The sequence below is a fragment of the Manis javanica genome, chromosome 4 (genome assembly GCF_040802235.1).
Source record: "Manis javanica isolate MJ-LG chromosome 4, MJ_LKY, whole genome shotgun sequence".
In the NCBI taxonomy this organism is placed as follows: Eukaryota; Metazoa; Chordata; class Mammalia; order Pholidota; family Manidae; genus Manis; species Manis javanica.
The window spans coordinates 139,948,822-139,975,296 of record NC_133159.1 but is presented as its reverse complement, the minus strand read 5'-3'; the positions used below and the strand labels follow the sequence as shown (position 1 = coordinate 139,975,296).

General features: G+C 51.4%; 3 protein-coding genes across 7 annotated transcripts; 1 reads left to right on the top strand and 2 right to left on the bottom strand.

Moving 5' to 3' along the window:
* Positions 1-89: 89 nt before the first annotated feature.
* VMA12 (vacuolar ATPase assembly factor VMA12) lies at positions 90-7,551 on the bottom strand. 3 transcript variants are annotated; one of them, XM_073235145.1, is made up of 7 exons: positions 7,300-7,551; positions 6,197-6,270; positions 5,795-5,884; positions 5,230-5,272; positions 4,920-5,032; positions 3,366-3,537; positions 90-3,257 (listed from the first exon to the last, which is right to left on the bottom strand). In XM_073235145.1, the coding sequence occupies exons 1-7, from the start codon at positions 7,508-7,510 to the stop codon at positions 3,250-3,252; spliced, it is 711 nt and encodes a 236-aa protein (XP_073091246.1). In that variant the 5' UTR covers positions 7,511-7,551; the 3' UTR covers positions 90-3,249. The 3 variants fall into 3 exon arrangements, with proteins under 3 accessions (XP_073091246.1, XP_036858125.2, XP_017515581.1); XM_037002230.2 differs by having other exon boundaries at positions 90-3,537; XM_017660092.3 differs by lacking the exons at positions 90-3,257; positions 3,366-3,537 and adding an exon at positions 3,648-4,625 and having other exon boundaries at positions 7,300-7,550.
* A 96-nt stretch (positions 7,552-7,647) lies between these two features.
* POLDIP2 (DNA polymerase delta interacting protein 2) lies at positions 7,648-16,199 on the top strand. 2 transcript variants are annotated; one of them, XM_017660101.3, is made up of 11 exons: positions 7,650-7,877; positions 9,215-9,296; positions 10,077-10,174; positions 11,076-11,172; positions 11,341-11,416; positions 11,634-11,741; positions 12,196-12,332; positions 13,163-13,189; positions 13,395-13,520; positions 14,530-14,609; positions 15,132-16,199. In XM_017660101.3, the coding sequence occupies exons 1-11, from the start codon at positions 7,717-7,719 to the stop codon at positions 15,244-15,246; spliced, it is 1,107 nt and encodes a 368-aa protein (XP_017515590.2). In that variant the 5' UTR covers positions 7,650-7,716; the 3' UTR covers positions 15,247-16,199. The 2 variants fall into 2 exon arrangements, with proteins under 2 accessions (XP_036858220.2, XP_017515590.2); XM_037002325.2 differs by lacking the exon at positions 13,163-13,189 and having other exon boundaries at positions 7,648-7,877.
* A 172-nt stretch (positions 16,200-16,371) lies between these two features.
* Positions 16,372-26,318, bottom strand: TNFAIP1 (TNF alpha induced protein 1). 2 transcript variants are annotated; one of them, XM_017660115.3, is made up of 7 exons: positions 26,160-26,318; positions 22,823-23,140; positions 22,051-22,220; positions 21,540-21,629; positions 21,411-21,463; positions 20,464-20,686; positions 16,372-19,098 (listed from the first exon to the last, which is right to left on the bottom strand). In XM_017660115.3, exons 2-7 carry the CDS (start codon positions 23,025-23,027, stop codon positions 18,862-18,864), a joined length of 978 nt encoding a protein of 325 aa, XP_017515604.1. In that variant the 5' UTR covers positions 23,028-23,140; positions 26,160-26,318; the 3' UTR covers positions 16,372-18,861. The 2 variants fall into 2 exon arrangements, with proteins under 2 accessions (XP_017515604.1, XP_017515612.1); XM_017660123.3 differs by having other exon boundaries at positions 20,464-20,659.
* Positions 26,319-26,475: the final 157 nt, after the last annotated feature.

Sequence of the window (26,475 nt, the reverse complement as noted above, 5' to 3'; positions counted from 1 at the left end):
GCCTGGGTAAAGGAGGGGAAGCTTGACTCTTAGGATGGCTTGGGGAAGAGGATAAAGGAGAGCCTCCTTGTGTCCAGCCCATGTTGGACTCCAGCCCTCTGTGAACCAGAAAAACTGTTGGCTGAGAAACGCCTTACAAGTGCTAGGCTTCCTCTGGAACTAAGCAGCCCTCAACAACCCATCAGTGGCTAAGCAGGAGCTTGAACCCCTCTGAGGATGACAGGAGTTACCAAGCAGCCCCTCCCAGCCCTGGGCTTGCTTTGCCTCTGGAGTTACAAGGGTCCTGGAGGAGAGAAGGGGCAGAAGGGGTGGGGCTCAGGTTCAGCTTTTCTGCCCATCCTGAGCCTGAAATGTGGCTAGCCCAGACACCTGAGTCCCTAGGGAGCTGTTTACTGTGCTCCCCCAAACCCACTCCTGAGGATGAGACTTTCTTTGAGGTATCTGTCTTGGGTCTGGGGTGCAGGGCACTGAATGTATGAGAGATAGGGAAGGGCAGGAACTCAAAGGAAATTCAAATGTATCTACTTCTCTTAGAAAAGTGGCCCAGGAGACTTTCAAGAATGACTATTGCAAAAACAAACATTTTTCTTTAAAACCCTCAGATGTACCTTTGGAACTTACTCTGGTCCCAGGTTCCTTGACTCCAGGGTAGCCATCTGGTCTCTCGAGGGGCCAAGGGGAAAAGGTTAGGTGCAGACAAAGCCCTAAAGCAGAGGGCAATCTGGTGGTGCCAGCTGCTCCCCAGCCCTGCTGAAGGCGGGTGCGAGTTGGGGGTAAGGGGGGTGGCTCCAGCTCATCTGCTGTCCCTGTAACATCCTGTCCAGCGTCACCAGCCTAGTCTGGAGTTGTGGGATAGGACCCACCCACTCTCCCCTGAGGCAGCCAGCACCAGGCACTGTGGGCTCCAGAGGGGGCAGCTCAATCACCCACTGGGAGCACTGGATCTCTTTGGCTTCCTGCAAAGAGCCCTGGGAGGATTTTCACGAAGTACAGGACGTTAGACAGATTGCCAAAGTCTGGGGTTCAAGGAAGGGATCTGGGACCAGTTTCCTTTGTGAAGCCCTGGAGGCACAGGGGTGACAGATTTTTGCCCAACCCATACCCCCACAAACCCCATCACTGCCCCTTGGCTTCCTCTCTTTTCTCCGGACTTTTCTGCCTCTCCCAGAGCTGGATGGCAAACCCCTCCGTTCCTGGAGGCTGAAACAGCCCTAGGAGCAGGATAAAACCCCAAGAGGAGGGGTCTGGTGTGGGCACAGCCTTGGCATGGCTCTCTGGCTCCTTACCCTCTTCCAGTTCCATGACCAGTCCTGTGGATGCATCTCCAACAGGTGATCTGGTGGGGAAAGGGTGGGCAGGGGGAGAATGTGGGGAAGGTATAATGGGGAAAGGCTGAATGGGGGAAAGAGTATGGGCTTCAGGATCTGCTGGGGGCTTTGAGGCTGGGGTGGAGGCTCTTGCAGGAGTCCTGGCCTGACTCCCAGCCAGGTCTACAGGTCATGCCAGTAGGCTGGGTTCCCACTGGAGAAGATGGATGGACCACCTTCAGCAGAGGGCAGCTGCTGGAGTTGGAGCGTGTTTGCAGCATGGCCCTACCCTGACACTGGCACCCGTGAACACCTGGCCTGGGTCCCCTGCCTTCCTGAGGCCAAGATACAGGTGAGCTGACACCCTAAGGGGTATTCTTGCACAGACAACTTCTGGGCTTGACCCACAGCCCCCTCACTCTGGGTATCCTGCCTCCAGGCTCTGTTTTCTCTATGGCTGGTGGGGAAGGGGTGCTGGAGCCAGAGGAGACTCTTTCTACTTCCCTTACTGTGGTTCCAGAACCCCTGGGCCAAGAGAATCAAGAATAGGAAAGCAGGAGGCGTAAGCACCAGGCCCAGGCCCCCACAGAGATCCCATTCTCTTCCTGAAACCCTCCAGTAGTCCTGGGAGCCCAGCACGCTATGTCAGCTTCCATCCTCCAACAGCGCCCCTCAGTGCGACTTCAGTGTGTCAACATGCTTCCTGTCCAGCTCCTGGCTTGGGTTCAGGGCAGGGCCAGACAGTGGCAAAAGCTGCAGCCCCACAGGGACCAGCTGGGGCTTCAGTGGTCTACCATTCTTCAGAGCAAGCTACTTCCCAGATCTGTCTGACCTCATCTATGCCTCGCCATTGTCACCAACCTGGACCACTCCTATCTAGGCCCAGAACTTGCAAGACCCCTCCTCTGGCTCCTGCAGTCCACCCTGGCCTGTAGGACTGAACATATCAGAAGTGGATTCCCTTCCCCATCCGTTTACACAAGGGAATTCTCTTATGGAAGAAGTGTAGCACAGAGATCCCTCCCTAACACTTCCTCCAGGCCATCTAGATGTGGGTCCTGTGGAGTGACTGGAGCCCACTCCTACTACCCAGCACCCTGCCCCTCCTGGGGCATGTGCCCATGGTCTCAGCAGGAGGTGCCTTCTGGGGGATGAGGTAGGAGGCCATGTTCTCTATCTCTCCTGCCAGGCCTGGTCCCCATCTCTTCCCTCTAAATAATGGGTAGCTGCCCCTCACGTTCAGGCCATTACCTACTAACTGCTAAGTAAACTAGAAGAGGAGAGTGCTGATCTTAGTTCCAGACTACTGGGGACTGACCCTTTTATAATTCAGGGCCTCCTCTCCTGACCTCCTAGCACCTGGGCAAATTAACCAGAACCATGGATCTGCACAGGAAGTGATATTAAAGTAATAAAGTAGAAATAGGAGCCAGGGTTTACACTGATTCCATTTTCACAAAGATCAGACTGGCTGCTTGTGACCTGAAATGTGAAGACAACCTGACAGATTTAGGATGGGGCGGCACAGTGTGTGTGTGGCAGCATTGGGTTTTTTTTTATCACTGTCATCTGTAATACCATCTCATCTCCAAATAAGGCCCAACACTATACCTTCATCTGGATTGTTATGCACTGCAAATGAATGGGGATGGGGGCCATTTGCTTTTGAAATTTATCTCCATCATCTAATCCCTAAATAGGGCCAGGTTCTGCAGATTCTGGGTGGGAGGTGTTACCCAGGCTTTTGCTGGGATTAGAGGGATGGTTAATTAAAAGGCTTAGGGCTCTGACCCCCTGCTCCTGGTCTCACTGGTTCCAGGACATCCACCTTCTTCCACTTCCGGAGCTGCTCTACTTCAGAGAGACAAGCATGGTGCTTGCCATAGGTTTGCCCTGGATTCGCATTCTGGCTTTACTCCTGAACCTTCAACTCTCTGAAAATCTATGAGCCTGAAAAATGGGAATGGTTAATACTTCTCTCCATTCTGTGAGTGAGAAGCAATAATGTAGGTGAATGGCCTCATGTAGTGCGTGATATGTAAACCTCTCAACACACACCAGTTCTCTCTCCCTCTCCATACAGCAGGCCATGAGAAGCTGAAAGGCCCCACATTTCTTGTTCCTCTGGCCTCCTGTCCAGCATCCCCCTTTCTCCACGGACCTGGCTGCACCAGAGAAAACAGGGTATGCTGAGACGGAGGAAGAGGCTGAGAGCAGAGAGTGGCCTTTTCTGCAATGAGAACAGGGGACAGGACAAACATGTTTAGGAACCCATATAAAACAGCCTAAATCAGGCTTATGTATAACAATATGTTATACACATTCATAGTACACATTACATATACATATTTTAAGTGTATTTTCATTCATATTCATATATCTAGTTATACATGTAGTTAAACCTGAAACACTCCTTGTCTACAAAGAACTTCTACCTTACTTAGTCGAGACAATCCACAGCAGGCATACTCTCCCAACCAACAACAACAAGCACAAGGGGTTTTGCAATTAAAAGCAGACATACTGTTTACCCTCTGAATTATTTTCATTTTTGAAGGCAGAACAAAGAGTGATGGGAATGTGGGAAATTTAAGGAGGATGGTGAGTGGTGGATAGGCAGAAGCATATAAAAAATCTGGAAAAGGCAAGCAGAAGGCAGACGATGGAGACAGGAACTAAGACTCCAAGAAGGCAGCTGCCCTGTTTCCAGCTGCACCGTCATGTACCAACCTGGGTTTCTCTAATTTGATGTCCTCTAATCAGCTCCTCTTCCTGCACCAACTGGACAAAGAGAACCCTTTCTCCTTTCTTGTAGGCTTCTGATACAAATAATAGGTCTGCATCAAGAATGACTATTGATTTGTGCAGTTGGGAAAATTCAAGGCAGTATGGTCTGCTTCTGGGAAGGCCTGGATGCTAAATCTTGATGGGAAAAAACCCAGCCTCAGCAGTGCCCAGATGGCCTGGAGAGGGCAGATGGGCATTGGGTGCAGGAGAAGGTACTGACAGACTATTTTTTTCAGTTGTTGCCTGAGTCTCCTTTACTGGCCCCTCTGGAAATTGACAGAGGATGGGACTCCCTGCAGGCACAGCAGGCAGCCCTGGCTCAGCCCTCCTAACTGGAGCTAAGCACAAAGAGCCTGATGAGTTGACTGAGTGACTGACAGCTGGAAGCCTGGAGTCTTCCAAAATCCCCTCCAGACTTTGATGATGAAGGATCAGTTACAGCTCTCCCAGCTCGCCTTCCATGGCCCGCACCATGACATACAGCTCAGCCAGACCCACCACAGAGGCCACAATCAGTGCAGCCAGGACCCGCTGGGGAGAGAACGGGCTTAGGAGATGCAGGCAAGCATGCAGTTCTGCAGCCTCCAGCACCTCTAACAAGGATGGAGAGGGCTTAACCTAGCTTGTAAGTGGATGGGGAAGGGAAGAAAAGAGGATCTGCATTTCCTTGAGGTTATCATTTCCCCCCATTACTGTCAAACAGCTAAAATGTTCCTCTCATTTAACTGCATAAATATTTGTTCAATGTGCAAGGTGTTTTCACATACATCCTCCCTTCCCAACACTCCCACCTGGGGCACCTTACCCAGCCCAGTGCTTACTCACCGGGGCCATTTCTGTGAAGATATACTGGCTTCCAAGGTAAGTGCAGACAAAGGTGGCTGCCACCGTGACAATGAAGTTGAAGATGGTGATGACCAGAGCCTTCACTGACCTCACTTTGGGGAGGAGCCCAGGGAAGAAAACTCTAGGTCAGCATGCTCCAAGAGACCCTCCATCACATGGCTGTCTCCCCCACCAATTGGGTTTCCCTCAAACAGCAAGCCTTAAACTCAGGGCACTGGGGTGGGAAGGAATGCCATGACCAACCCCTCCCAGGGACAGGCTTTAGCAGCTTCATTTCCTAGTACCTCACCTTGCTTTCCCAAGTCACTGAGAGTCCCACCATGCCTTGAATCCTGGGACAAAGCAAAAGCAAATGATTTCAGAATGGAAGCAGCTCAGAGGCAGCCCAAAGAGTTATCCATTTGTCAGTGTGGGCTTAGCCCTCCTTATTCCCCAACATAGTAACTCTGCTTTCTCCATGGATGCTTTTGTCTGGGACCTGTCAGAGACTTTTCTGGGTCACAGATGAAGCAACTCAGATGAAGGACATAGGATAGGCTCCTCATACCTACCTACCTGTTTCCTGCTGCAGGGCAGGAGCATGACAGAGAACAACAGTGAGCCTTATCAGAAGGAAGGCTCCAAGACTCATCCCCACTGCTACAATTTTTAAGAACCAGTCACCATCTGGGCCCAGAGTCTCAGTGAATGAGTTGGGAATTGTATTTGGTTTGAATGTAGTATGGAGCTTCTGTGGTCCCTGAATAGTACTCAGACCAAATTTCCATGTTGCTTCTTCCCTCTGTACCTCTTCCAAGTGCAGGGCCCTGCTTTCAGGGGCTATTCGGTCCATGTATTGAAGAGCAAGCCCTTACCTGACAGGTGACATTTTGGGTGATCCGCTTATATTCCTCATTGGCGAGTTGTATCTTAATCTTCTCCAGACGGGCCACTAACTCTGGGTTCTGAGGCAGAAAAATCAATTGAGAATGGTCGCCCAGCTTGCTAGAAAGCATGTCACAATCATTGGTTTCAGGGAGCAAAGCACTGCTAAGGGTGCCAGGAGAGCTGTGTACAGTTCTATGTTCACTGCTGTTTTTTTTGGATCTCAGTTTTCCAAGCTGTCAAACAGGGACGACAATATCTAGTTTCCCCACTCCAGCTATGAAGGAATTAAAAGCCAAATTTCTGAACCCAAAAACTGATAGATTTGAACATAATCATAAACAGCCCAACTCAGCCAGCACCCAACTCTCACAAATACATCCCTTACATACCCGGGGAGGCTTCACAACCTCTGGGAGGTAGATTTCACTGCCTTCTAGGAGCTCATGAAGGTATAGTGTGGAATCTGGGAAGAAAAGATTCCATAAACAGAATGATGCATAGAACTAAGGCTGAAGAATTAAGATCAGAGAAGGGTCTACCCGTTGGAGTCTTTCTACTAAAATAAAACGTGGCCATTCCTATATCAATAAATCTCCAGGATCATTATCAACTGGGAAGAATCTAGGGCAATTCCACATAAGTATTTCCTAGTGCCACACTGAAGACTTCGCTCTCAAGTATCCTGCCAATGTCACAGCTAACTCATAAGCCATTTATATTTGTCTTCAGGTTATGTGTGGCCACAGAATTGTCCTTCAAGTCATAGTGATGCTGAATACTCAAGAGGACACTGTACTAGATGATCTCTAAGGTCCTTTTTAGTTCCAATAATTGAGCTGTCTACACTTTGCACTTCTGAATAGACTATGTTAATTCTGGCAAAGTCCTTAAATACCATTTGTCCTATCCCCTACCTTTACAGTTAAGGGAATTGAGGCCCAAAAAAGAGAAATGACTCCTCCAAGGGGAGTTAGTGGCTGAGCTAGAACGAGGTTATCAGATGCTACAACTAGTTCAGATCTTTATTCTATCTCAAAAAAATGAAAAAGGTATAAAATTTGACCTCTCCTGCTTTTGAGATGGAAAGAAATTCATATTTCCTAACAGAAAAAGCTCACTCTGCTAAGTTGTTTTCAAAAATGGCTTAGAAGGAAGAAACTGAACCTCTGCAGTGGTTATTACGTTAGAACTTGGGTCTTCCTCAATTGGGTGGGCCTACGTGGGCCTGGAAGTGAAGAGGAAATTCTCAAGAGGGCAGAAACTGCACAGGTAAATTTTGTCATCCACATAGCATTCTCTTGAAAGTTGTGAAAGGACTGGGTTGCCTTAGGGTTTTTGAAGTGACACTTGGGTTGGCTAGATGACCATTCCGCAGGCGAATGGAGTGATGGACTTCTTCCCTCAGAAAGATGTTAGAGGTGGGAAAAAGACCTCAGAAGGGCACAGACTCTGGAAAACAGGAGGCGACTCCGGACTGGAGACTGGGGCTCACCCCTTTCCCTCAGGTACTGGTGCAGATCCCGAATCAGGCGGAAGGAAACCAGGTGCGCAGGGCCACTGGGACGACCACCGCCCTTGTGTTTCTTCCCCAGCGCGGCCTCAAGCTCAGCCCGCAGGTTGCGGGGCAGTTGCTCTGGCTCCAGCTCCCCGCCGGCGTCCAGAGCGCGAAGCAGCCGCTCGCCAGCTACCAAGAAAGACGCCATGCCCAACTTACTCTACAGTCAGGTGACCCCGACCGGGACTTCCGCCCGCCGAACGCCGGAAGGAGGCGGGAGCTCGCGGGCGGAGAGAGGCGGGGCCGAGGGCCAAGGGGGCGGGATGCAGCGCGGGGCAGTGTGGGGCGGGGGCGGAACCCGCGCGCCACGGGTCGGGCCCTGTATCAGTAGCCGAGCGGGCGCTCGGGCGGGACATGGCGGTCTGTGCCGCCCGGCGGGCACTGGCCGTGGGAAGCCGCTGGTGGTCCCGGTCGCTGACCGGGGCCCGGGGATCGAGGCCGCTCTGTGTAGCGGGTGTTGCTGGGGCTTTCGCACCAGCGGCGACCGCGATGACGCGGAGGCACCTCTCGTCCCGGTGAGGGACGGAGCTCGGGGCCCGGGCCCAGAGCCCAGGGAGCGTGTTCCCGGCCAGCGAGCGGGGCCAGGAGGCCGGGTCGGCTGAGGGTGATCGGGGCTCGACCCGGGAGAGGGTCCCGGCCTGGAGCCGACCCGCGCTGTCTGGGACGTGTGCCAGGAGCAGAGAAGGGAGGGCGGCCCAGAGCCCTGGGTTGTGCAACGCTGGCCCTGATGGGGAGCTAGTAACCCTCCTGGAGCGAATCCTGCCTCCCCGAATGGGGGTCTCCGAGCGCCGCAGTTCGTGGGCAGACTTTTAATTAAGTCTTTTTAACTTGAACCCCCAGCCCCCGATTGGGTTAAGGTCTTTCTCAGAAAGATGCTCGAAGTAGGAAACAGAACTGTTTGAGTCTGGGCTCTGCGTGGGTCCCAGGTTTCAGTGTGACCTTGGGAGACTCGTTCTCTCTTTGTGGCTTGGAGAAGGGGGCCTTAGGCCATGGGGGTGGGTGTGAACATTGTCTCTAGGGATGGGACAAGCAGATGAAATTGTGGCCGGCGATAAGTAGGAGGAAGCATAACATCTACATTTCCAAAATAGTAAGAATAACATTGCTTTGAAGAGCCTCTAGAAAGAGCAGTCCTGTCCAGAGAGGTCACAGAGAGAACTGACCCTTTCGTGGCTGAGATGAAGACACTGATAGGGGAGGGAGAGAATAACTGCAATTTAAGAACCTTGTGAAATTGATGTAAATCTGAACAAAAACTAGATTGAGAGACCACTAGGTGCAGTGCAGGGAGTTCAGTAGGAAGTCTAGAGATGATTAAGCCCTTCAAGAGCAGGCAGGGTGAAGACTACAGGTTAGAGAGGGAGACGTACGTAGAATTATATAGCCCAGAACAAATATATTTTGAGCATCTCTTATAATCTAGGCTCTGAGTGGGAACACAGGCCAATCAGACACAGGCATTGCCCCCAGGGAACTTAAGTCTCTAATGGAGGTAAGACATGGACACAACTGAAATATGAAGTGGGAGGGACAGTTAAATGCTATGGGAAGCCTGGAGGGTGGATCAGGGAAGAAATGGAGGCAAGGGGTACAAGTAAGCAGGGTATGAGGGCATGACGAAGAATGCTGTGAGTGAAGAGAATGATCTGGGAGCAGTCAGACCTAACAAGCCTGTGGCTGGACCTCAAAGGAGGAAAGGCAGAATCTGTGCAGTGGTCCTACTTCAGCGGGTCCACTGCCCAGCCCCTACCCTGCTGTCATTGCCCTGGCCCCTCAGTCTCCTAGTGGCTTTTTCTGATAGGTAGGTACTTTCTCAACTTCTCAGTTGCTTGTTCTTTTCCTTCATAACCAGAAATCGACCAGAGGGCAAAGTTTTGGAGACAGTGGGTGTGTTTGAGGTGCCAAAACAGAATGGAAAATACGAGACTGGGCAGGTGAGTGCTGGGATGGGTCATCTTTCGTTTTCATGAAAGGGTCAGATTTGGTCCCAGGCCTGAATGTTACAGTTTTCTGCCTTGGTGTTTGGTGCCAGACAAGAATCACAATTTTTAAGAATGGGATTTATGTTTTCCCGGATTTGAATGCATTCCATGTGCAAGTGAATTTCTCCTTCCAAGTTAGTGTGGACAGAGATGGTTTGAACCATCATGAGGAGAGAGCCAAGCTGCTGAGGAGTCCTCTTACACTGTGGGTGATGGGAAGTCAGTGGAGGGAGCTTTCAGAAAAGCAAATTTTTGATGCTGCTCCCTCATAATTGAACTGGTGGCATGGTAGGAAGTTCTGGGTGTGAGGCTCTTTCTCTGTTTCAGCTTTGTGCCAGATCCACTGAAATAGATTGTAAATAAGGAGGACTTTTTTTTAAATTCTCAACTTTTTTTTTGGTATGCCTACATTGGGACAGGCATTGTATATTGGAATTAAATTTGAAAACAGTCCTTCACTGAGCTGACAGTCTATATTACATGCAGATGGTCAGTGGCTGCATATGCGCCAAGTGGAGGGGAGGCCTAAGCTATGGCCTAAAGGATGAGAAGTCAGCCAGATGAAGGGGGAACAAGAGTGTTGTTGGTTGATGTGGATGGATCACAGTTCGAGGGAAAGATTGGCAAGACCTTGTGCTGGCGTTGCCGCTCCCCGTGCTGCTCAGTGGTCTGGGCCCCACCCAGGTGGGCTTGCTGGACTGGAGACTCACAGAGGCCCCTTTTCCCTCCCAGCTTTTCCTTCATAGCATTTTTGGCTACCGAGGTGTCGTCCTGTTTCCCTGGCAAGCCAGACTGTATGACCGGGATGTGGCTTCTGCAGCTCCAGAAAAGTAAGTTTTCTTGTCACTTTGCCTCATAGTACTCTCAGGAGGAGGCCTGACTCATGGTAAACGTATGTAACTGGGGCCCCTGGGGCGAAGGCAGCCTCCTTCCCAGCCATAGGAACAGCACGTAGTACTCCCCTGGCACCAGTACCCACAGAGACCAGGTGCTGAGTGCTGGGGACAGTCTGAAGCCAGAGAGAGGGTCCCTTAGGCTCCTCTAGGATGCTCTCCTAAGCTGTTTTCAGTTCACATCGTAAGTACCCCAGAAGGAATTGAGGGTCTAGTCTTGCTTTCTTAATGTTTATACAGAATCTTACTGTCACTAGAGTGTCACTGAAGAAAGGCTTGGTTCTAGTATATCACAGAGAAGGCACATAGTGGATCTGTGGCATCTTGCTGCACTCATGGACACTGACTGCATTGGGGTATGGGTGGGGACTGGGTAATATGGGTGAATGTAGTAACCACATTGTTTTTTCATGTGAAACCTTCGTAAGAGTGTGTATCAATCATACCTTAATAAAAAATTAAAAAAAAAAAAAAAAAGAAAGGCTTGGTTCTGCTGAATGATCACATACAGCCCCCTTGGCTGTGAAAAGATTGGGGTACTGGGCTCCAGGGACTAAAGCAGCAATTTGATTTTATCAACATGGCCCCCTTCCTCCAAGATGCAGCCAGAGAGTGATACAGATGATGACTCTGTGCGGGGGATCCTCCATGTACCTCCACATTTGCCCCTGACTGGGGAGCAGCTGGGCTGGGGTGTTGCTGAGCAGGTACCAGCCAGTGCTGCAGTCCCTTCCGACTGGGAACCAGTCTGTTGAGATGAGGGGGTCATAGGGAGCTGGAGCAGGCACTGCTTATGTTTCTCTTTGGGTGACCTTGGGCTGCTTCTCCCACCCTGTAGAGCTGAAAGTCCTGCTGGCCATGGGTCTAAGGAGGTGAAAGGCAAAACGCACACTTACTATCAGGTGCTGATTGATGCCCGAGACTGTCCACATATAGTAAGTAAGCAGTATGGCTGGGCCTGGGTTACTCTTCATGGGAAAGGCCTGAACCCTGATTGGGATAAAGGGAGGCAGAGGGGTCAATCAGCCCAGCTCAGCACTGGGCCCCAAGTCCTCGGGACTGGATAGTGGCTGAGAAAGTCACTGGCTCACTTCTTGCCTTAGTCTCAGAGGTCTCAGACAGAAGCTGTGACTTTCTTGGCTAACCATGATGACAGCCGGGCCCTCTATGCCATCCCTGGTGAGTAGAGCATCTGAATAGTGCCTGTCAGTGAGGGGTCTGGTGCGTGTTAGGGAGGGGACTCTGATGCCTTTCTGAGCCTGGAGGGGTTAAAGATGCTGGGAGCAGTGGTGCCAGGGTTGTCTCACCCTGGGACGAGGCCAGGAATTGTGTTTCTCTCAGCCCTGTTCCTCCACGTCCAGGTGAGTTTCACTGCCTGTTTGCTTCTCTCTGTCAGGCCTGGACTATGTTAGCCATGAAGACATCCTCCCCTACACCTCCACTGATCAGGTGCCCATCCAGCATGAGCTCTTTGAAAGATTTCTTCTGTATGATCAGACAAAAGGTAATCTCTCAAGAAGGGAAGCTGGAATGGGAGGGCCTCTTCTTCAAAGACAGTATCATAGAGTTAATTTCAAAGCTCTATTTCCACAGCCCTATTCAGCCTCCCATTGGCCCTGTCAGATAGATAAATGGTTGTCTCCACCTAAACAGATGTGGAAACTGGGGCTCAGGAATGATGAGAAGGGATTCAGAGTCGCTAGTTAGTGGCAGAACAAGGTCTGAAAACCAGGGCTCCCAACTCCCAGTCCAGTTCTCTTCCCTTGTGTCACTTAACTCTTCAAGGCTTATACTTGGTAAGCAGCCCTGTGCCCTCTTCTGCCTGTGCTTTTGCTTCCTGTTTGGGCCTCTTGTTTATCTGAACCATTGCTGGGAAGAGTTTTCTAGGAGGGGCAGTTAGAGAGTGGGTGTGGCACCCTGGACTCAGGCCAGGACTGAGCAGTTGTCTCTTGCCCCAGCACCCCCTTTTGTGGCTCGGGAGACGCTCCGGGCCTGGCAGGAGAAGAACCACCCCTGGCTGGAGCTCTCTGATGTTCACCGGGAAACGACCGAGAGCATCCGTGTCACCGTCATCCCCTTCTACATGGGCATGAGGGTATGTGCTCAGCTGGGTCCCTTTCCTCAGGGCTAGGCCCCCACGGTTTGTGTGGTATCCCTGGTGTGATGGCTACAGTGGGTTCCAAATTTAACCCGTGTGTCTGAGGTTCTGCTTCCAAGTGCTTTCAAAGCAGCCTCTTTGCCATGCTGACACCCTGACCTAGAACAGGGAAACCTGTGGTTCCCAGGAAGGAGTCCTCCAGGTTGACTTTTCCTTACTCTCTTCTGGCTCAAAGGGACTCAGTCATGTTTGTGAAGAATATACACATCCATGTTTAAATCACTTTAGGCTGATCTTCACACTTCTTATGCATTCGTCAGACATTTATTGAGCTATTTGTTGCCTGGCTATAAACTACAAATAAAAGTGAGACACTGTTCCTGCATTGCAGGAGCTCCTGGTAGTCGGGGAGGCCAAAACAGGCAGAAGAGGGCACAGGGCTGCCTACCAAGTACTGTAATATGGCTGGGCTGTGGGCGGGCTGAGGAGGAGGGCAGCAGCCTGGGCCAGCTGCAAGGAGGCTGGGTGCAGCAGCTGGCTGGGAGCCTGGTGAGGAAAGGAAGGGCCCTGTTGCTGATTTCTGTGGACTTCTAGCACTCTTGGCGATCTTGGTAGGATGAGGAGAGAGGCCAGGGGTAGACCCAGGAAAGGTGCCTCCCTGTGGGCTTGTTAGCCGTAGACGAGTCACCATCATCCCACAGATATTTGCAGCATTTCTCTGTCTCTGTACCCTTCCTGGAGTACATCTATTCCATCAGAGAGATGCTGATTAGAAATAGACTTCATCTTGCCCTCTGGGACTTCAGTTCTTTGTGTTTTTCCCCCAGGAAGCCCAGAATTCCCACGTCTACTGGGTGAGTGTTTCCCTCACAGAAGAGGGAGGGGGCTCAGGAGGTGTCCCTGGGAGGCAGGTTGGGAGATGGCAGAGTTTTCCTCTGGTAGGGGTTGCTGTTCAACACATGTATCAGCCTTTTTTGCCCTTTGCCCTTTAGAATTCTGGGCAGGCTAGCCCAAGGTCTCTTCCTTTTCAGATGTGACCTCTCTTCTCCATCCCTACAGTGGCGCTACTGTATCCGCTTGGAGAACCTTGACAGTGATGTGGTGCAGCTCCGGGAACGACACTGGAGGATATTCAGTCTCTCTGGCACCTTGGAGACAGTGCGAGGACGAGGGGTGGTGGGCAGGGTGAGTGTCACTGGGCCAAGAACAGCAGTTCTGGCCCTGCCTAGCAGGCCTGCGGGCTTAGTGCATGGCTTCCTCCTCCTCTGGTTAGGGGCAGAGACTCAGTGTGTGACTGCGTTGGGCTATTTGGGGTGAGAAACCTTACAACCATGTGAGATAGGTTTCTTATAGCCCACTTTCCAGATGAAGAGCATCAACTAACTAGCCCGTGGTCCCATAGCTAGTAATGGCAGGACCTGGGTTTGAATCCAGGTGAGTCTGACATCACAGCTTGTGTAGTTATTGCCAGCACAGTGCCTTTTTAGAAAATCTGAATTTGAATGCCCTTGGGTGGGGTATGCACTCCCCACCACTCCTTGTTGTCTTTGCTTTGCCTCTCTACATGCATACATCCTTTGTTGGTCCATGAAGAGATGTGATTTTGCGATTCCTGCACTATCCCACCCTGCCTCCTGAGAAATAGTCGTGAGAAGTAGCCGCATTTAGTAAGCACTTCCCTGAGTCAGAAGGGACTTGGGGAAGCAGGGTGGGATAGTGAGTAAACACAAGGTTTTTGGAGCCAGGCAGTCTGGGGTCAGACATAAGCCGTGTGTGTTTATGGGGAGTTGTTAACCCAACCCTAGCATAACTTTGGGCAGGTTATTTTACCAAATCTAGGTTTCTTATTACGAAAGTGGGGATCATACCTATTACCCTGTGATTGCTAGGAGTCTTGAGTCAGCTAAGGTCTGCTGAGCACCACCATGGTGCCTGGCACTTGGGCCCTGAGTGTCGATGCTGGAGACAGGATTTACAGAGCAGGTCCTGTGCAGAGCATCTTCTGGTCTAAGATCATTTTCCCCAGAAGCAGAATAAAACCAGAGATCAGTGGCTGTGCTGCGGGGGGAGGTACTGGCAGGCAGTCATTGTGGGAGGCATGGGGGCATCCACTCCTGATGGACTGGCAGGCAGACATGGCCCTGGAGTACAGGGGACTTGTCTGGCCTGACCGATTTTGCTTTAACCTTCACAGGAACCAGTGTTATCCAAGGAGCAGCCTGCTTTCCAGTACAGCAGCCACGTCTCCCTGCAAGCCTCCAGTGGACACATGTGGTGAGCAAGTGTGTGCCAGGGCAGGGGTAGCTCAACTCCACAGACACAGGCTGCAGGTCAGAAAAATGAGAGTTGGTAGCTTGTAATTAACTCTCGGCCAAGTCCTGAGATGGAGTCTTACTGGCTGTTCATCATTGTGTGGGACTTACTAGGACTGCCTGTTTTCCAGTGCCCTGTGATTTTGTGAACTGAGGTCTTAGGCCAAAGAGGTCTGGTGATTTGCCCATGTAGTTAGTTTTTTTAACTGACGTTTTACTCCTTAACCTGAAAGTGTAGATGGGTAGCTTATGCAGTGGGCACCTAAGGGCCAGAAATCAGGACAGCGGCTTCTTCTTTTCATGTAGGGCCAGGATGGGCTCGTGGGTCTCTGGACTATAGCACCCTTGCATGAGCCAGGGGGAAGAGAGCCCAGCCCTGGCCTGCCTCATCCTGCTGCGGGTGAGAGCTGAGCGCACAGGGCTATCCAGATCCTCAGGAGGGCGGGGCCCCCACTCCCGCTAAACTGTCTTCTCTGACATGCAGGGGTACGTTCCGCTTCGAGAGGCCTGATGGTTCCCACTTTGATGTCCGGATCCCTCCCTTCTCCCTGGAGAGCAATAAAGATGAGAAGACACCGCCTTCAGGCCTTCACTGGTAGACCAGCTGAGGCCCTGAGTGCCAGGCTCAGTTCCTGAAGAACACCTCTCATCCCACAATTGCTGCGGAACTCTCTCTCCACCACTGACCATAGTGGGTCTCTTACTTGTTTGTGCCATTTAATTGTGGGGTTCTGTTTTGGTGGATAGGGTGCAACTGCTTTCTCCAGAAGACTCGTGTAGGACTCCTCCCAGGCTGGCTTCCCCCATAAGCCCTGGCTACACTGTGTTCCAGTAAACCTTCCACCAGAAACGCTCTATGTTCAACTGCACAGGCCTGGAAGTTTCCTGGCTGGTCACACAAGTTGTTTGGAATGTGAGGTTTTGTCAGCAAACCAGTGCACACTTGGCCACCCTCACCATTTCTGCCCCTACGGTTTCAGGTCCCCTTTTGACCCACTGGGGGCCCTTGATTGCTTCTCTTGCTACCCTTCCAGAAGCTGTCCCTTTTATAAGGGTATGTATGTTTCCCTCCTGTGGCTGGGAGCTGGCTAGACATCTCCTAGGGTCACTGTGCCTCTCAGCCAGTGGGGTGGAGCTGGACTGGGCTCTTAATCTCTTTACTTCTGCCAAGTGCAGAACAGGAGGCTGGCGTCAGCATTAGGGGAGTGGCCTGGCTCTTAGCCCTGGCCCTCCACTGGGGGCATCTCTACCCTCCATGGGCCTGGGAGAGGAGTGAGGCACGCTAGTCAGGTTTCCCAGAGCAGAGGGCTTGCCAGCCATGAGCATGAGTCTGTTAAGTCTCCAGACCACAAATGCCTAAGCTCAGCCAAGGAGCTTTAGGTATGGATAGTGACTAAGTCAAGCTACTTTCTGAGCTTCCTGCAGAACTCCAAGAGCCAGAGATGAATGTGCTGCATTTTGCCCCAATTCTTGAGATTCTCGCTCTCCCACTACTACAGTGATTGTTAAGGTCATTTTATTCTTGAATTAATTAAATCTGTTCTATCCCTTATCAGCGTTGTCCTTAATCCTCCACCAGGGGGAGCCTGGGTTGCAGGGCAACTGCGTGCAGTTGGATTTAGGCTTGAATACAAAGTCAGGTGGTAAATAGAAATGCAAGAACCCTGTCCACAGCAGCAAGCTGACCCAGCTGTACTAACTATAAGTACGACTCTGCACCGCTATAGTGTCATACAATTTTATTAGAAATTAGTGTTTGTTTCCATCACCTGTGCTGAACAATAAGGAGCTGCAGTTCTTGATAAAGGCAAAGTTCTCTCATGCCATGGCCAGTGCCATACTGCAGACAGACTGTGCGTGGTCAGGTAACACTGATTAGAATGCAACCCATGTTAACAGTCACAGTTAACATGTTGTTAACAACACTGTCCATGTGGTTAACAGCAGATTCCCAGTTTCCTCAGCAACTGCCAAGGTTTGAACTTCATCCACGCTTTTTGTCTGCCTTCCCATGCTCGGAGTTGAAAAAGTCACACAGCCAAGAACTGCTTCCTGGAAGGGGTTAGGAAACTCAAAATGCCCCAACCCCTTACACCACGAATTCTTACTAAAGAAGCTAAGATTACTTCAGGGAGTTCAATGTTAGTACTTAAGACCAAGGAGACATTTTCAATCAGAGGAGATAAATGCCCAGAGTCCCAGATGTTGTGCTTTCTCAAGAAAGATTGGTCACCACTGAGACACTGAGGATCTGAATGTCAAAGCAGTAAAGACAGACTACAGAGAAAGTCAAAGGACAAACATTAAAATACCTCCATGGGGAGCTGGGACTGAGGAAGGGCAGCTGAGGAAGTAAGCCAGTGGCTTTAGGCAGGAGCATTCCAGTCCCTGTGGGAAAGCCACAAAGCCAAGGCCGGAATCTGGCCAAAGAAACTGATCCGCCATCCTGTTACTCCGGTGAGAGCTAGAACTGTTCAAGCTGATCACCAGGGCGCCTCACTTTTAAAGTCAACATTCAAGGCTGCAACAAGTGTAAAATGCCTGATGAGTCACATTTCTCCTGCCCCATCCTGTCACTTCAGGTCCTTGCATACGAACCCTGGCCTGGCATCTGCCCAGGAGTCACCATGAGCAACCACTATCTGTAGTAAGAGTAGCCAAGGGAAATGAACTTGATAACCTATGTCCCTTCCCCAATGAGTGGGCACTGCTAATGGCTATGTGTTGTTAGGCTGGCTGAACAGCGCCTTCTCTGATGGTACTCTTTTGGGAAAGAATTCAGATAAGCAGACTTCCAAGGGCCAAGCCAAACAGGGGAATGAGAACAAAAGCCTTGAAGAGAAGCTTACACCCTTGTCAAAGAACAGGTGCTTGGCATTTCCATGTCCAAGTTATTCAACAAGAAAGAAAGAAAACCCTTCAAGGGGCTGCTCATGTCATCCTGTGTTCAGGGACTCCCCTTCAAGGGGCTGCTCATGTCATCCTGTGTTCAGGGACTCACCACTGAGCAGAATCACCCCCCACCCCCAAGCCAGGCCACTTAACCACAGCATGGGTAGGGGAGAGAGGATGTACGGCCAAGCACACACCATGTCTGCTCAGGCTGCTGGGACTGCAGGCTCTGTGTTCTCTGTCCTTGGCTGATGGGCACGCAAGTGCAGTGCCCATGGGCTCCACAGCCTTGCTGCTGTGGCTCATCTGGACTCGCATGATTCCTGACCCCCCTATAATGGCTCTCTAGCTTTACAGCAAGCAGGGGCAGCTTGCCTTGGAACTGAGGGCAAGATGGTCAAAAGGTGCAACTTATGTTAGACTCTAGGAGTCAGCACTGTGACTCTAAGATATTGGGGTGCAATGTCCCTTCTCATAGGATTGTTATTAGGACCTCAGGTCCCAACTTACAAAACTGCCTTTCCTCAGTGCGCTCTAGGCTGGCTGCTTGGCCAGGCTGGCAAAGCCAAAGCTGGTCACTTGTCTTCTATTGCTTCTATCTCCCCTCCCTCAGACTGATTCTGCAGGGAAGAAGGGGGTAAGGGTCAAAAAGATGTGGGTCAGGGCAGAATACAAATCTGAACAAAAGTACAAAGTGCTTTAAAGAAACAGATCCCAAAGGCATCAAAAAAGGGCCAAGGGTTCTTCCAGACCCAGGGTCTTAGCACCCTGGAAGGGAAGCAGAAGTATCCAGTCCCCTCATTATTACTTAAAACTATGCATTTCCTAGATGATTTTTAAAAAAAACTCATCAAGCCTGTGCTTAAATACCTTAGGAAAAAAGGAGCCCCACCTTGTTAGAAACTGGGCCTCCACAGCACCAGAAGCTGCCTTCCCCACAGAACGAACCCATTCCCTAGCTGAGCCCTACAGTAGCCCTTCAACAGAGGAAAGAGCTGCTCAGCCCTGGCCAAGGGCAATGTTCTCAGTGGGAGAGGGGCAGGCTGATCCACACTCCAGGGGCAGAGGCAGCTCCCTGTCAGGCAGGCAGGGAGCTGCTGAGCCAAGGGGCGAGGACTTGGACATCCCACAGTGCTCACGGAGCAGGGCAAGGGAATGTGGGCCCTTTCCTGCTCAGGCCTCTGAAGCCTCATGCGGGCCCTGTCAAGCCTCTGGGTGCTGGAGCAGAGACTCAGCCAGTAGCAGTGTGGGGTGGCCAGTGGAGGGGGTGTCTACAGGAGGGGAGGCAGGGTGTCCTGTGCCCTGACTCCCAGAGGGTCTTGTCAGTCGCGATGGGCAGACTGGTGGCTGAGCTGCCGGTCGTCGTAAGTACTGTAGCGCTTGACGTGGATGCGGCGGACACGGTCCCTCAATTCAAAGGTCTCCTCATCTTCACTGGGGGACGCCTGGCTGTGGCTCCGGCTTGTGGCCTCCAATAAGGAGTTGTCAGGGACTCGGGGGGTCTCATAGAGTAGGACGTTCAGCGTCTCCTCATAGATTCGGGCCTCTGGGAATTCCACCTGGGGTGAGGGGGACAGGAGAACTGAATGAGTCTCATCTTGGAGAGAACAGCATTCCAGGCCCAGGGCCGCGCTGGATCCCCAAGGCTGCCCGAACTCTCTCGGGGAAACATGCCCCATCCGGCCTCAGACCAACTGGCTCGTCTGCTTGGAGGTTAGGGGGTCGGCTTTGGGGCCAGGCCTAGGTACACATCCAGTTCCACCACTCACTAGCTCTAGGGTCTTGGGTTTAACCCTGCTGCGCCTCAGTTTCCACATGTGTAAAATCATTGTTAACATCTACTTTAGGGAGTTGCTGTGAGCACAGCATGGAAGGGCTGGCATTCTAGCCTAAACTGCTGTGTCACCTTGAGCTTCTATTCGCTCATCTATCAGCTGGGAGAGCGACTCTAGCCCTGCCTGTCTCACGGGGGTGGTGTGAGGAGTCAGAGTTCATGAGCAAAGCACTTGGGAAGGTGAGCAGTGCTGCTGTACTCCCACAGCGTGACCAGCCCCGAAACCTGACCCCATGACGTGTGCACATGGGTGCCCCACCCCCAACATGACAGGAGAAAGCAGGGCCTCCTCCTGTAAGCTGTCCTTCCCTGACCCTCAGACCACCCAGCTGGAGGCACTTTAGTGGTCTGGGGGCGAGAAGGTGCTACATGAGCTTGGCTCTTACACAGGCACACAGCTCTCGCCCTCCCACCATGAGCTGCCCTTTGGTCTTTGTGCCATCTCCCTAACACAACTCATGGGGGCAACTGCCCACCAGGGAGGATGCCAACTGCCTGCAGCCTGAGAGACCAGGGTTAGCTGAGTTTGTGTTAACTACCACCTGTCACATCCCTCACATGTGCCAGGTGCTGTGTGTCTCTGGCAGAGGCTGTGCTGGCTGACCAGGAATACCCCACCTTCAGGGGCCAGAGAACAGCTCTGAACAGCTATTTCCACTACACTGCTCCTCTTAAGAATGTCTCATTTTCATAAAAGCTGTTAAATTCATACTGTCATTCCCATGTCTGTAAATGAGGAAATAAGCCCAGATGGCTTAAATGGCTTATTCAAAGTCAGAAAACTGATAAATGGTGGAACCAGAATTCAAATGTGAATTGGGCTAACTCCAAAGACCTGGTCCCTTGCACTGCACCAGACTGTTTCCTGCAGTCAACAGCCCCCTACCTCTTTCAGCTGGCTGGAACTAATAGTTCCCATGCCATTCCCTGAGCCCCTGCTATTGGCTTTTGTCCCCACCCAGCACCATCACAGTGAGTCAGGGAAAGAAATAGCAAAGCATATGTCTTTCCACTCCTGGGGAAAGGCTCCATCGGGGTAGCACTAGTGCGTCCTGCCTTGCCCCCTGATGCAGAGGGAAGCCCCCCATACCTTGGTCTGCTTCTTCTCCGTGGCATACACAATGGAGGTGCAGCACACCTCTGCCAGTTTCCGACCCTGGCCATAAAAGGACCAACAGCAGATCTCATCGCCGATGACATCCTTGATGAAGAGCACACGGCCATTGAAGCGCAGGGAGAGCTTGTCAAACAGCTCGATGTTTTTCAGCAGGTGGTCGTCGGAGTTGCTGGAAAACCAATGAGGGCCAGCAGGCCTGGGAATAAGTTCCAGACTAAGCGGGCGCTGGCTGGGCTCTCCCCTCTCTCCCTCCCCTGTCATGATGATGAGGAGAAGTCAAGATGCCAGAGGCACAGGAAGAGAAAAGGTCAAGGGTTTGGAGGCCTGTGAGGAAAAGGAGTTGAGTTAAAGCAGTGAGAAGGGACAGAGGGAGGTCCTCTCAGGCCTGGAAGGAAGGAGGCTCACTGTCTCTCAGCAGGAGGATCCCTCCTCTTGCTAGGCGTGATGCTGCTAACATGTCTGTCCAGAGAGTCACTGGGAGGGTTTGGGACCCTGAGCCTGTAGCCTCCTGCATATACCTAACTGTGGCCTTTTGAGAGGACTGGGGGTTGGGGGCAAGGGGGAAACTGGCTGCTGTGAAGTACAAAACCTGGCTTAGGAGTCCCAGCCCATTGCCCTCCCTCCCAGTGAGTGCTGGGAAACCACCTGGCATGCTGCCTGACATGACACGTTAGGGGGGTGTCACATGTTTGGTTCTGTCTATACCCCAGCCAGCATCCTGCACCAAGTTCCAGAGGCCTCTGCTTGGATTTCCCTTCTGCTCTGTTCTTCCCTCCGGAGACCCAGACCCATGCCAAGCACGCCAGGAGAGCAGGTGGCTTCCCTTGAGTCTGCTGCCTAATTCCTGGCAGCTTGGTCCTTTCAGCTGCTCCTGCAGCCATTCCCCTGGCCCCCGGCCCCCGCCAGGATGCCCACCTCACCTGGTGTACGAGTACTTGTTGTTGCTCCTATTGTACAGCAGCTTCACCACAGGCTGTGAGGGAGGAGAGCGTGAGGGCCAGGCCAGGGTCCTGACAAGCCCTGCCCGGAGCCCTCTGAGGTCCTGGTACCTTGGTGGAGGACTCAATGAGCCTTTCCTCCTCCTTCACAGATGTGATGACGGGGATGTTGCACACAGGCTGGTAGGAATCCTTTTTGTCCTGGGTGATACACATAGCCAGGAATCTTTTTGAGGTCTGCTTGCCAGGCTTCCCCAGGAGCCGTCAGAGTCCCTCTGCCACAGCCACCCCTACTTGTTGAGGAGGTATCAGCGATCAGGAGGTCCCGGGCAACAGGAACTGCCATCTGGCAGGCAGACCCCCATTTCCAGAAAACCTAAAAGTCCAGATATCTAGGCACATAAACTGGAAGCAGGGCCTCGTGATTCTGCCCGAGTCTGTCACCTTACAAACTGACTGGCTGCTAGCTTGCTCGGCCTGGGCAGCACCTGGCATGTCTAACTAGGTGTGGATCTGTTCCTGGAAGGTTGCCACACAGCCTTCCTGGAACTGGATCTTTATGCCCCTGAAGGAGAGGGTCAACTTCTGACCTCACTGACCTGCCCCAACGCTGCCTCCATACCTGCAGAGCAGTCTGGCACATGTTCACCAGGCCCTGAATGAGGTAATATTTCGCTTCAGCCATCAATTCCTTGATTTCCTGCCGGTTTTGAGGGAGGATGATTGTGTCATCTCGGAGGTAATTCAAAATGGTGCCAAAGTGCTTTCCGCATCGGTCTATGAGGATCCAGCCTAGGATTCAGATGAGCCCGAGAGGGTTACTGTTGGTCTCCAGGTACCTCAGAATCAGGCAGCAGACAAAGGCCACCTGACATGCCTGATGGCAGGTGGTAAGGAGCACATGAGCAGAGGCCACAGCACAGGGGAGCGGAACCCCCAGCTCTCAGGTCCGTGACTGCTCTTTATCCCTTCTCCCGGAAACCAAGAATTAGAACATAGCAGGGGACACAAGCCCTCCAGACTCTGCGGCGGCCCAGAGGTCTAAGCTCAGTGGTGCTCAGGCCCATCTCCTGGCAACACAGAGACCACCAGGCCCTTTCTGTTCACTGCTGGATCGTTAACTGAGGGTTAATGTGAGAATCTACTCTTATATGAATATTAAACGAGTATGGATCTTGTCCCTGGAAGATGTGTAAACACACATCCTATGTACAATTTCAAAAATTCTTTAGCTCTACTGAGGAGCCACAGCTCCAGGTGAGGGTGTCTTGTACCAGGTGAACAGAAAAGTCAATCTAGGTTCTAGATATGCCAGGCTTACACCCTGCCCTGAAGTCACTCTCAGGAATTCTTCTCTCTCTCCTCACCCCACCCAACAAGCCCCCATGCCTCACCTTCTCTGTCAGTCAGCACCTCCATGCGTCCGCTGAACATGGCCTTGAGCATTGTGTCATGCCGGGTTAGCGCCCGCACGGTGGTGTAGTACAGGGAACCACCCACATTGAGCTGGACGTATTTGTTACCCAGGCCTCCTCCCTTGCAGCCACTCAGCTTAGGCTTGACCCCTGAGGCTGGGCACAGACAGGTATCCCCTGACATCTCCCGCTGCAGGTAGATCACCACACGGCAGGAGGTCGGCTTGGAAGGCTCCGCCGTGGTGGAAGGGTCACGAGTGAGTGGCCAGTGGAGGCCAGAGCCTCATACTCTCAGCGCTGTGAGCAGGAGGTGGGAGAGAAGGCAGGCGTTAGCAGAGGAGCGCCCTCAGCCAGGCAGGGACAGGAGGAGAAACACTGATGATGTATTCTCTCCTTGATAAGCCCAAGACTCCTTCGCCGAGGCCAAGGAACCGAGGCAATGGCAAAAAAAGACATTCCTGCTATTCTTTATGGTACCAGGAAGCAGCCAGGGAGCACCATCTCCCAGACCCTGGTGCTGGTCACCTCACCAGTCCCTGAGGCTCAGCTCAGTTCTGTGGAGCAAGGACAAGCAAACCCTTGTATCTACTTAGAGTGGCTTGAGGAACAGACTGAGCAGAGCAGAGGTTCTCACCCCAGCAATCCACCAGTCACATTCCAGTTATTTTCTTTCCAAGACTCCCAGCCAAACCTACTGGGAATCCAGCCAGCCTAGGAGTTTCCCAGGAGGGACAGGCTGCAGTTCCTTTGTACAGATTCCAGGCTCAGGAGCAGCCTGCACCAGTGCTTACGTTGACCACCACCCAGAGTCTGGCTTCAGGAAAGCAAGTAAAAGCAGCTTCAGGAGGAGCATGGAATGCGCCAGGGAGGGAAAGCTGGCCAGCATTTCTGGCAGAGGTTATCCTGGCTCCAGCCGGGGTTCCTGACCTTCCCCTTTCCTGGTACCAGCCCTGTCCCAAGTTCCTGAAATTGTCACCATTTTCCAGGCTAGGACAACTACAGGATGGCTATTTTTGTTTCTTTTTCCTGAGAGGGGCCCCAGCCCAATCTCTTCCTGTCTTCCCTCCCAACAAGAATGAGAAGAAACGGCTAGAAAAGACCAGATAATAAATCTAAAAACAGGTAAGTGATTTGGAAACTGAAACACTAATAGGAGTTCATAGGGAGGAGTGAGGAAAGAAAGCAAAGGAGGGCAAAGCCAGATCACTCCTCGTGATCTAGAATCTCTATTATACATGTTGGTTTTCTAAAGAATCACCAAAATTCATTCACTGAAGAAAAAAAAAAAGCAAACATTCATTGTATGTTTACTCTGTTCCTGGTACTATTCTAGGCACTATGTATTAGCTCATTTAATTCATTCAGCAATAAAACAATATTGAGTGTCTTTTATGTTAAGCATTAGATATAGAGAGATGAAAAGATATTATCCTTGCCTTCAAGGAGTTCAAAGAAGCATCGTTATGTTAACAAGGATAAAAATAGTAAGAGTTCACATTTAGTGTGCCTCTGCCATATGACAGGTACTGGGGATACAAAAGAACACAAGTCATGGCCTCATGTAGCTTCCATTCTAGTGGGAGGATGCAGGTAACAAAGGAGAAAATGAATAAATAAGCAGGCAGTTCCAGGAGCAGAGAAATGCAATAAAGATAACAGTAATAAAAGAGTGACTAGGAGAGGCACTAATCTAAATAATCCAGGGAAAGCCTCTCTGGGAAGGTGACATTCCAGACAGATGGAAGAGTAAGTATAAAGTTCTTTAGTTAGACACAAGTATTAGGAACAGAAATAAGGCCTAGATGCTTGGTGCATAGAAAGGATGGAGAAGTTGGCTTGACGTAAAGTCAGGGAAGGCAGGGGCCGGATCATGATAAAGTTTGGATTGTATACTCATTTCAGTGGTAACTGACTGGATGGTTTGAAGCAGGAGAGTGACATGATTTCTCTACATTTTGAAAAGATCATCCTGGCTGCTGTGTACAGAATGGATTATAAGGGTGCAAAACAGCAAGTGGGAAGACCAGAGGAAGCAGAAGTCTTGGCTTAAACAGATGATGAAGGTTTGGACTACAGTGTTGGTAACAGAGACAGAAACAAGTGAAATTACCTCATTAAATCATTGCAACTTGCAGAAGTTTTCAGTTGCCCATCATCTCTTGTAAAAGTGCAGCCCAGAAGCAAGGCACTGGTTTTCCCAAGTTTACTGCCCCACTCTCCAAATACTGCCTAGCACAATGCCATGCACATTTTAAAGTACTTCGTGTATATATATATATATATAATTTATTAGACTGAAATTGTCCCTGAAAATATTTAGGTATGTCCCTAAGAAGAATGTCCAAGGAAAGGCCAGATCAGGTGCTGCGTGAACTACTGAATTCCTTTGGTGACTTGGCCGGGAGACTCCTTCCCGGCAAGGATGGAATATGGATGAAATGAACCCTCACCAGACTGCCCAATCAGTAACTAATACTTGAATAGTATGAGATCACTTTGCCTTCTTCCGCCCACCCCCAAAGGAATAAATCCACCCCTTAGCAAGTTCCCGGTATATTTTACGTCTAGTCCCAATTTCTCAGGATCAAAGAAAGCACATATAGATACTATGCCGAAGTACTGGAAATCAAAAGCAAGGCGGTAGCCAACAGAGGAATACAAATTCAGAGCTGATCCATCATTTCCTACAAACCAATTGCTTTCAGCCCTTGGATGACGTCAGTTCAGATTCCGCCCGCTCAGATTCTACCCAGACCAATGGGCTCCAGGAATCTGGTGGCAGGTGACGCCCCATAAAGTAATTCCAGTGAGAATGAAGTTTCCACCGGTAGCCTCAGCACTCTTCCTTCCGGACTTTGTGTGGGGCTATTTGGGGGATGCCTGGGGCAGGGGCGTATCCGTGTCTCACTCGGAGAAGCTAATGGGAACCCAAGCGCAATAAAGAACAAATAATCACAGCGGCAGAAGAAGTTGGGATCCTAAAGGAAGAAAGTCCCAGAAATTTGTCACAGACGGGGGAAAGGAGGGTAGAAAAAGGGCGGATCTAGCAGAAATCTTAGGTGTAAATCTTCGGCTTCATCCAAAGGGTCTGGGGCCAACCTCTCTGTGGCCAGTGTAAAGTCTTCCCCAGCCCGCACCCCTCCTCACAACCGGGAAACCCAAGTCCTGACACCCCCGTTCCCTCCTGGAGACTCTGAGCTCTCCACCTTCCCTACGCTGTCCTACGCCTTTTCCTCAGGACTAGGTGAGGCTCTCTTTGCTCCAGCCCGGGTCCCTCCATCCCTTCCCCGTGGGCATCAGCAGCCCCGGCTCTCACCGTCCCGGGGGCCGCCTCTCCTCTCCGCTGGGTCTCAAGCCGACACCTGCGGTCGCCTTGCCGGCCAGCAATCGCAGCCTGTGAGCTCACATCCTTTGCCCGTAGACTCCACCCCGAGCCGCGGCCCACCCTCGTCAGTCCCGGTAGCCTGAGACTAAAAGACCGGGCACGCCCAGCACCCAATCAGGGGAGAGGGAGGAGCCCGTGAGAATATTTCGCCCTGAACGCACAGCTACTTCCGAGAGCCTTTCCGGCGCAAAGGCCTCTGGGCCTTGTAGGCATCCACCCTTCCTTTCAGGCCTCTGTTTCCCAGCCC

Coding starts and splice junctions, on each gene's coding strand:
- VMA12 (XM_037002230.2), bottom strand. CDS start 7,510: ATGGCGTCTTTCTTGGTAGCTGGCGAGCGGCTGCTTCGCGCTCTGGAC. Junction 5,273..5,794: donor CCCAAAATGTCACCTGTCAG/GTAAGGGCTTGC, acceptor GCTTTGTCCCAG/GATTCAAGGCATGGTGGGAC. Junction 5,033..5,229: donor CAGTGACTTGGGAAAGCAAG/GTGAGGTACTAG, acceptor TCCTCCCCAAAG/TGAGGTCAGTGAAGGCTCTG.
- POLDIP2 (XM_017660101.3), top strand. CDS start 7,717: ATGGCGGTCTGTGCCGCCCGGCGGGCACTGGCCGTGGGAAGCCGCTGG. Junction 11,742..12,195: donor TCTGTATGATCAGACAAAAG/GTAATCTCTCAA, acceptor CTCTTGCCCCAG/CACCCCCTTTTGTGGCTCGG. Junction 14,610..15,131: donor GCCTCCAGTGGACACATGTG/GTGAGCAAGTGT, acceptor TCTGACATGCAG/GGGTACGTTCCGCTTCGAGA.
- TNFAIP1 (XM_017660115.3), bottom strand. CDS start 23,027: ATGTCAGGGGATACCTGTCTGTGCCCAGCCTCAGGGGTCAAGCCTAAG. Junction 21,630..22,050: donor TGTGCCAGACTGCTCTGCAG/GTATGGAGGCAG, acceptor TGTATCACCCAG/GACAAAAAGGATTCCTACCA. Junction 20,687..21,410: donor AACAAGTACTCGTACACCAG/GTGAGGTGGGCA, acceptor ACTTATTCCCAG/GCCTGCTGGCCCTCATTGGT.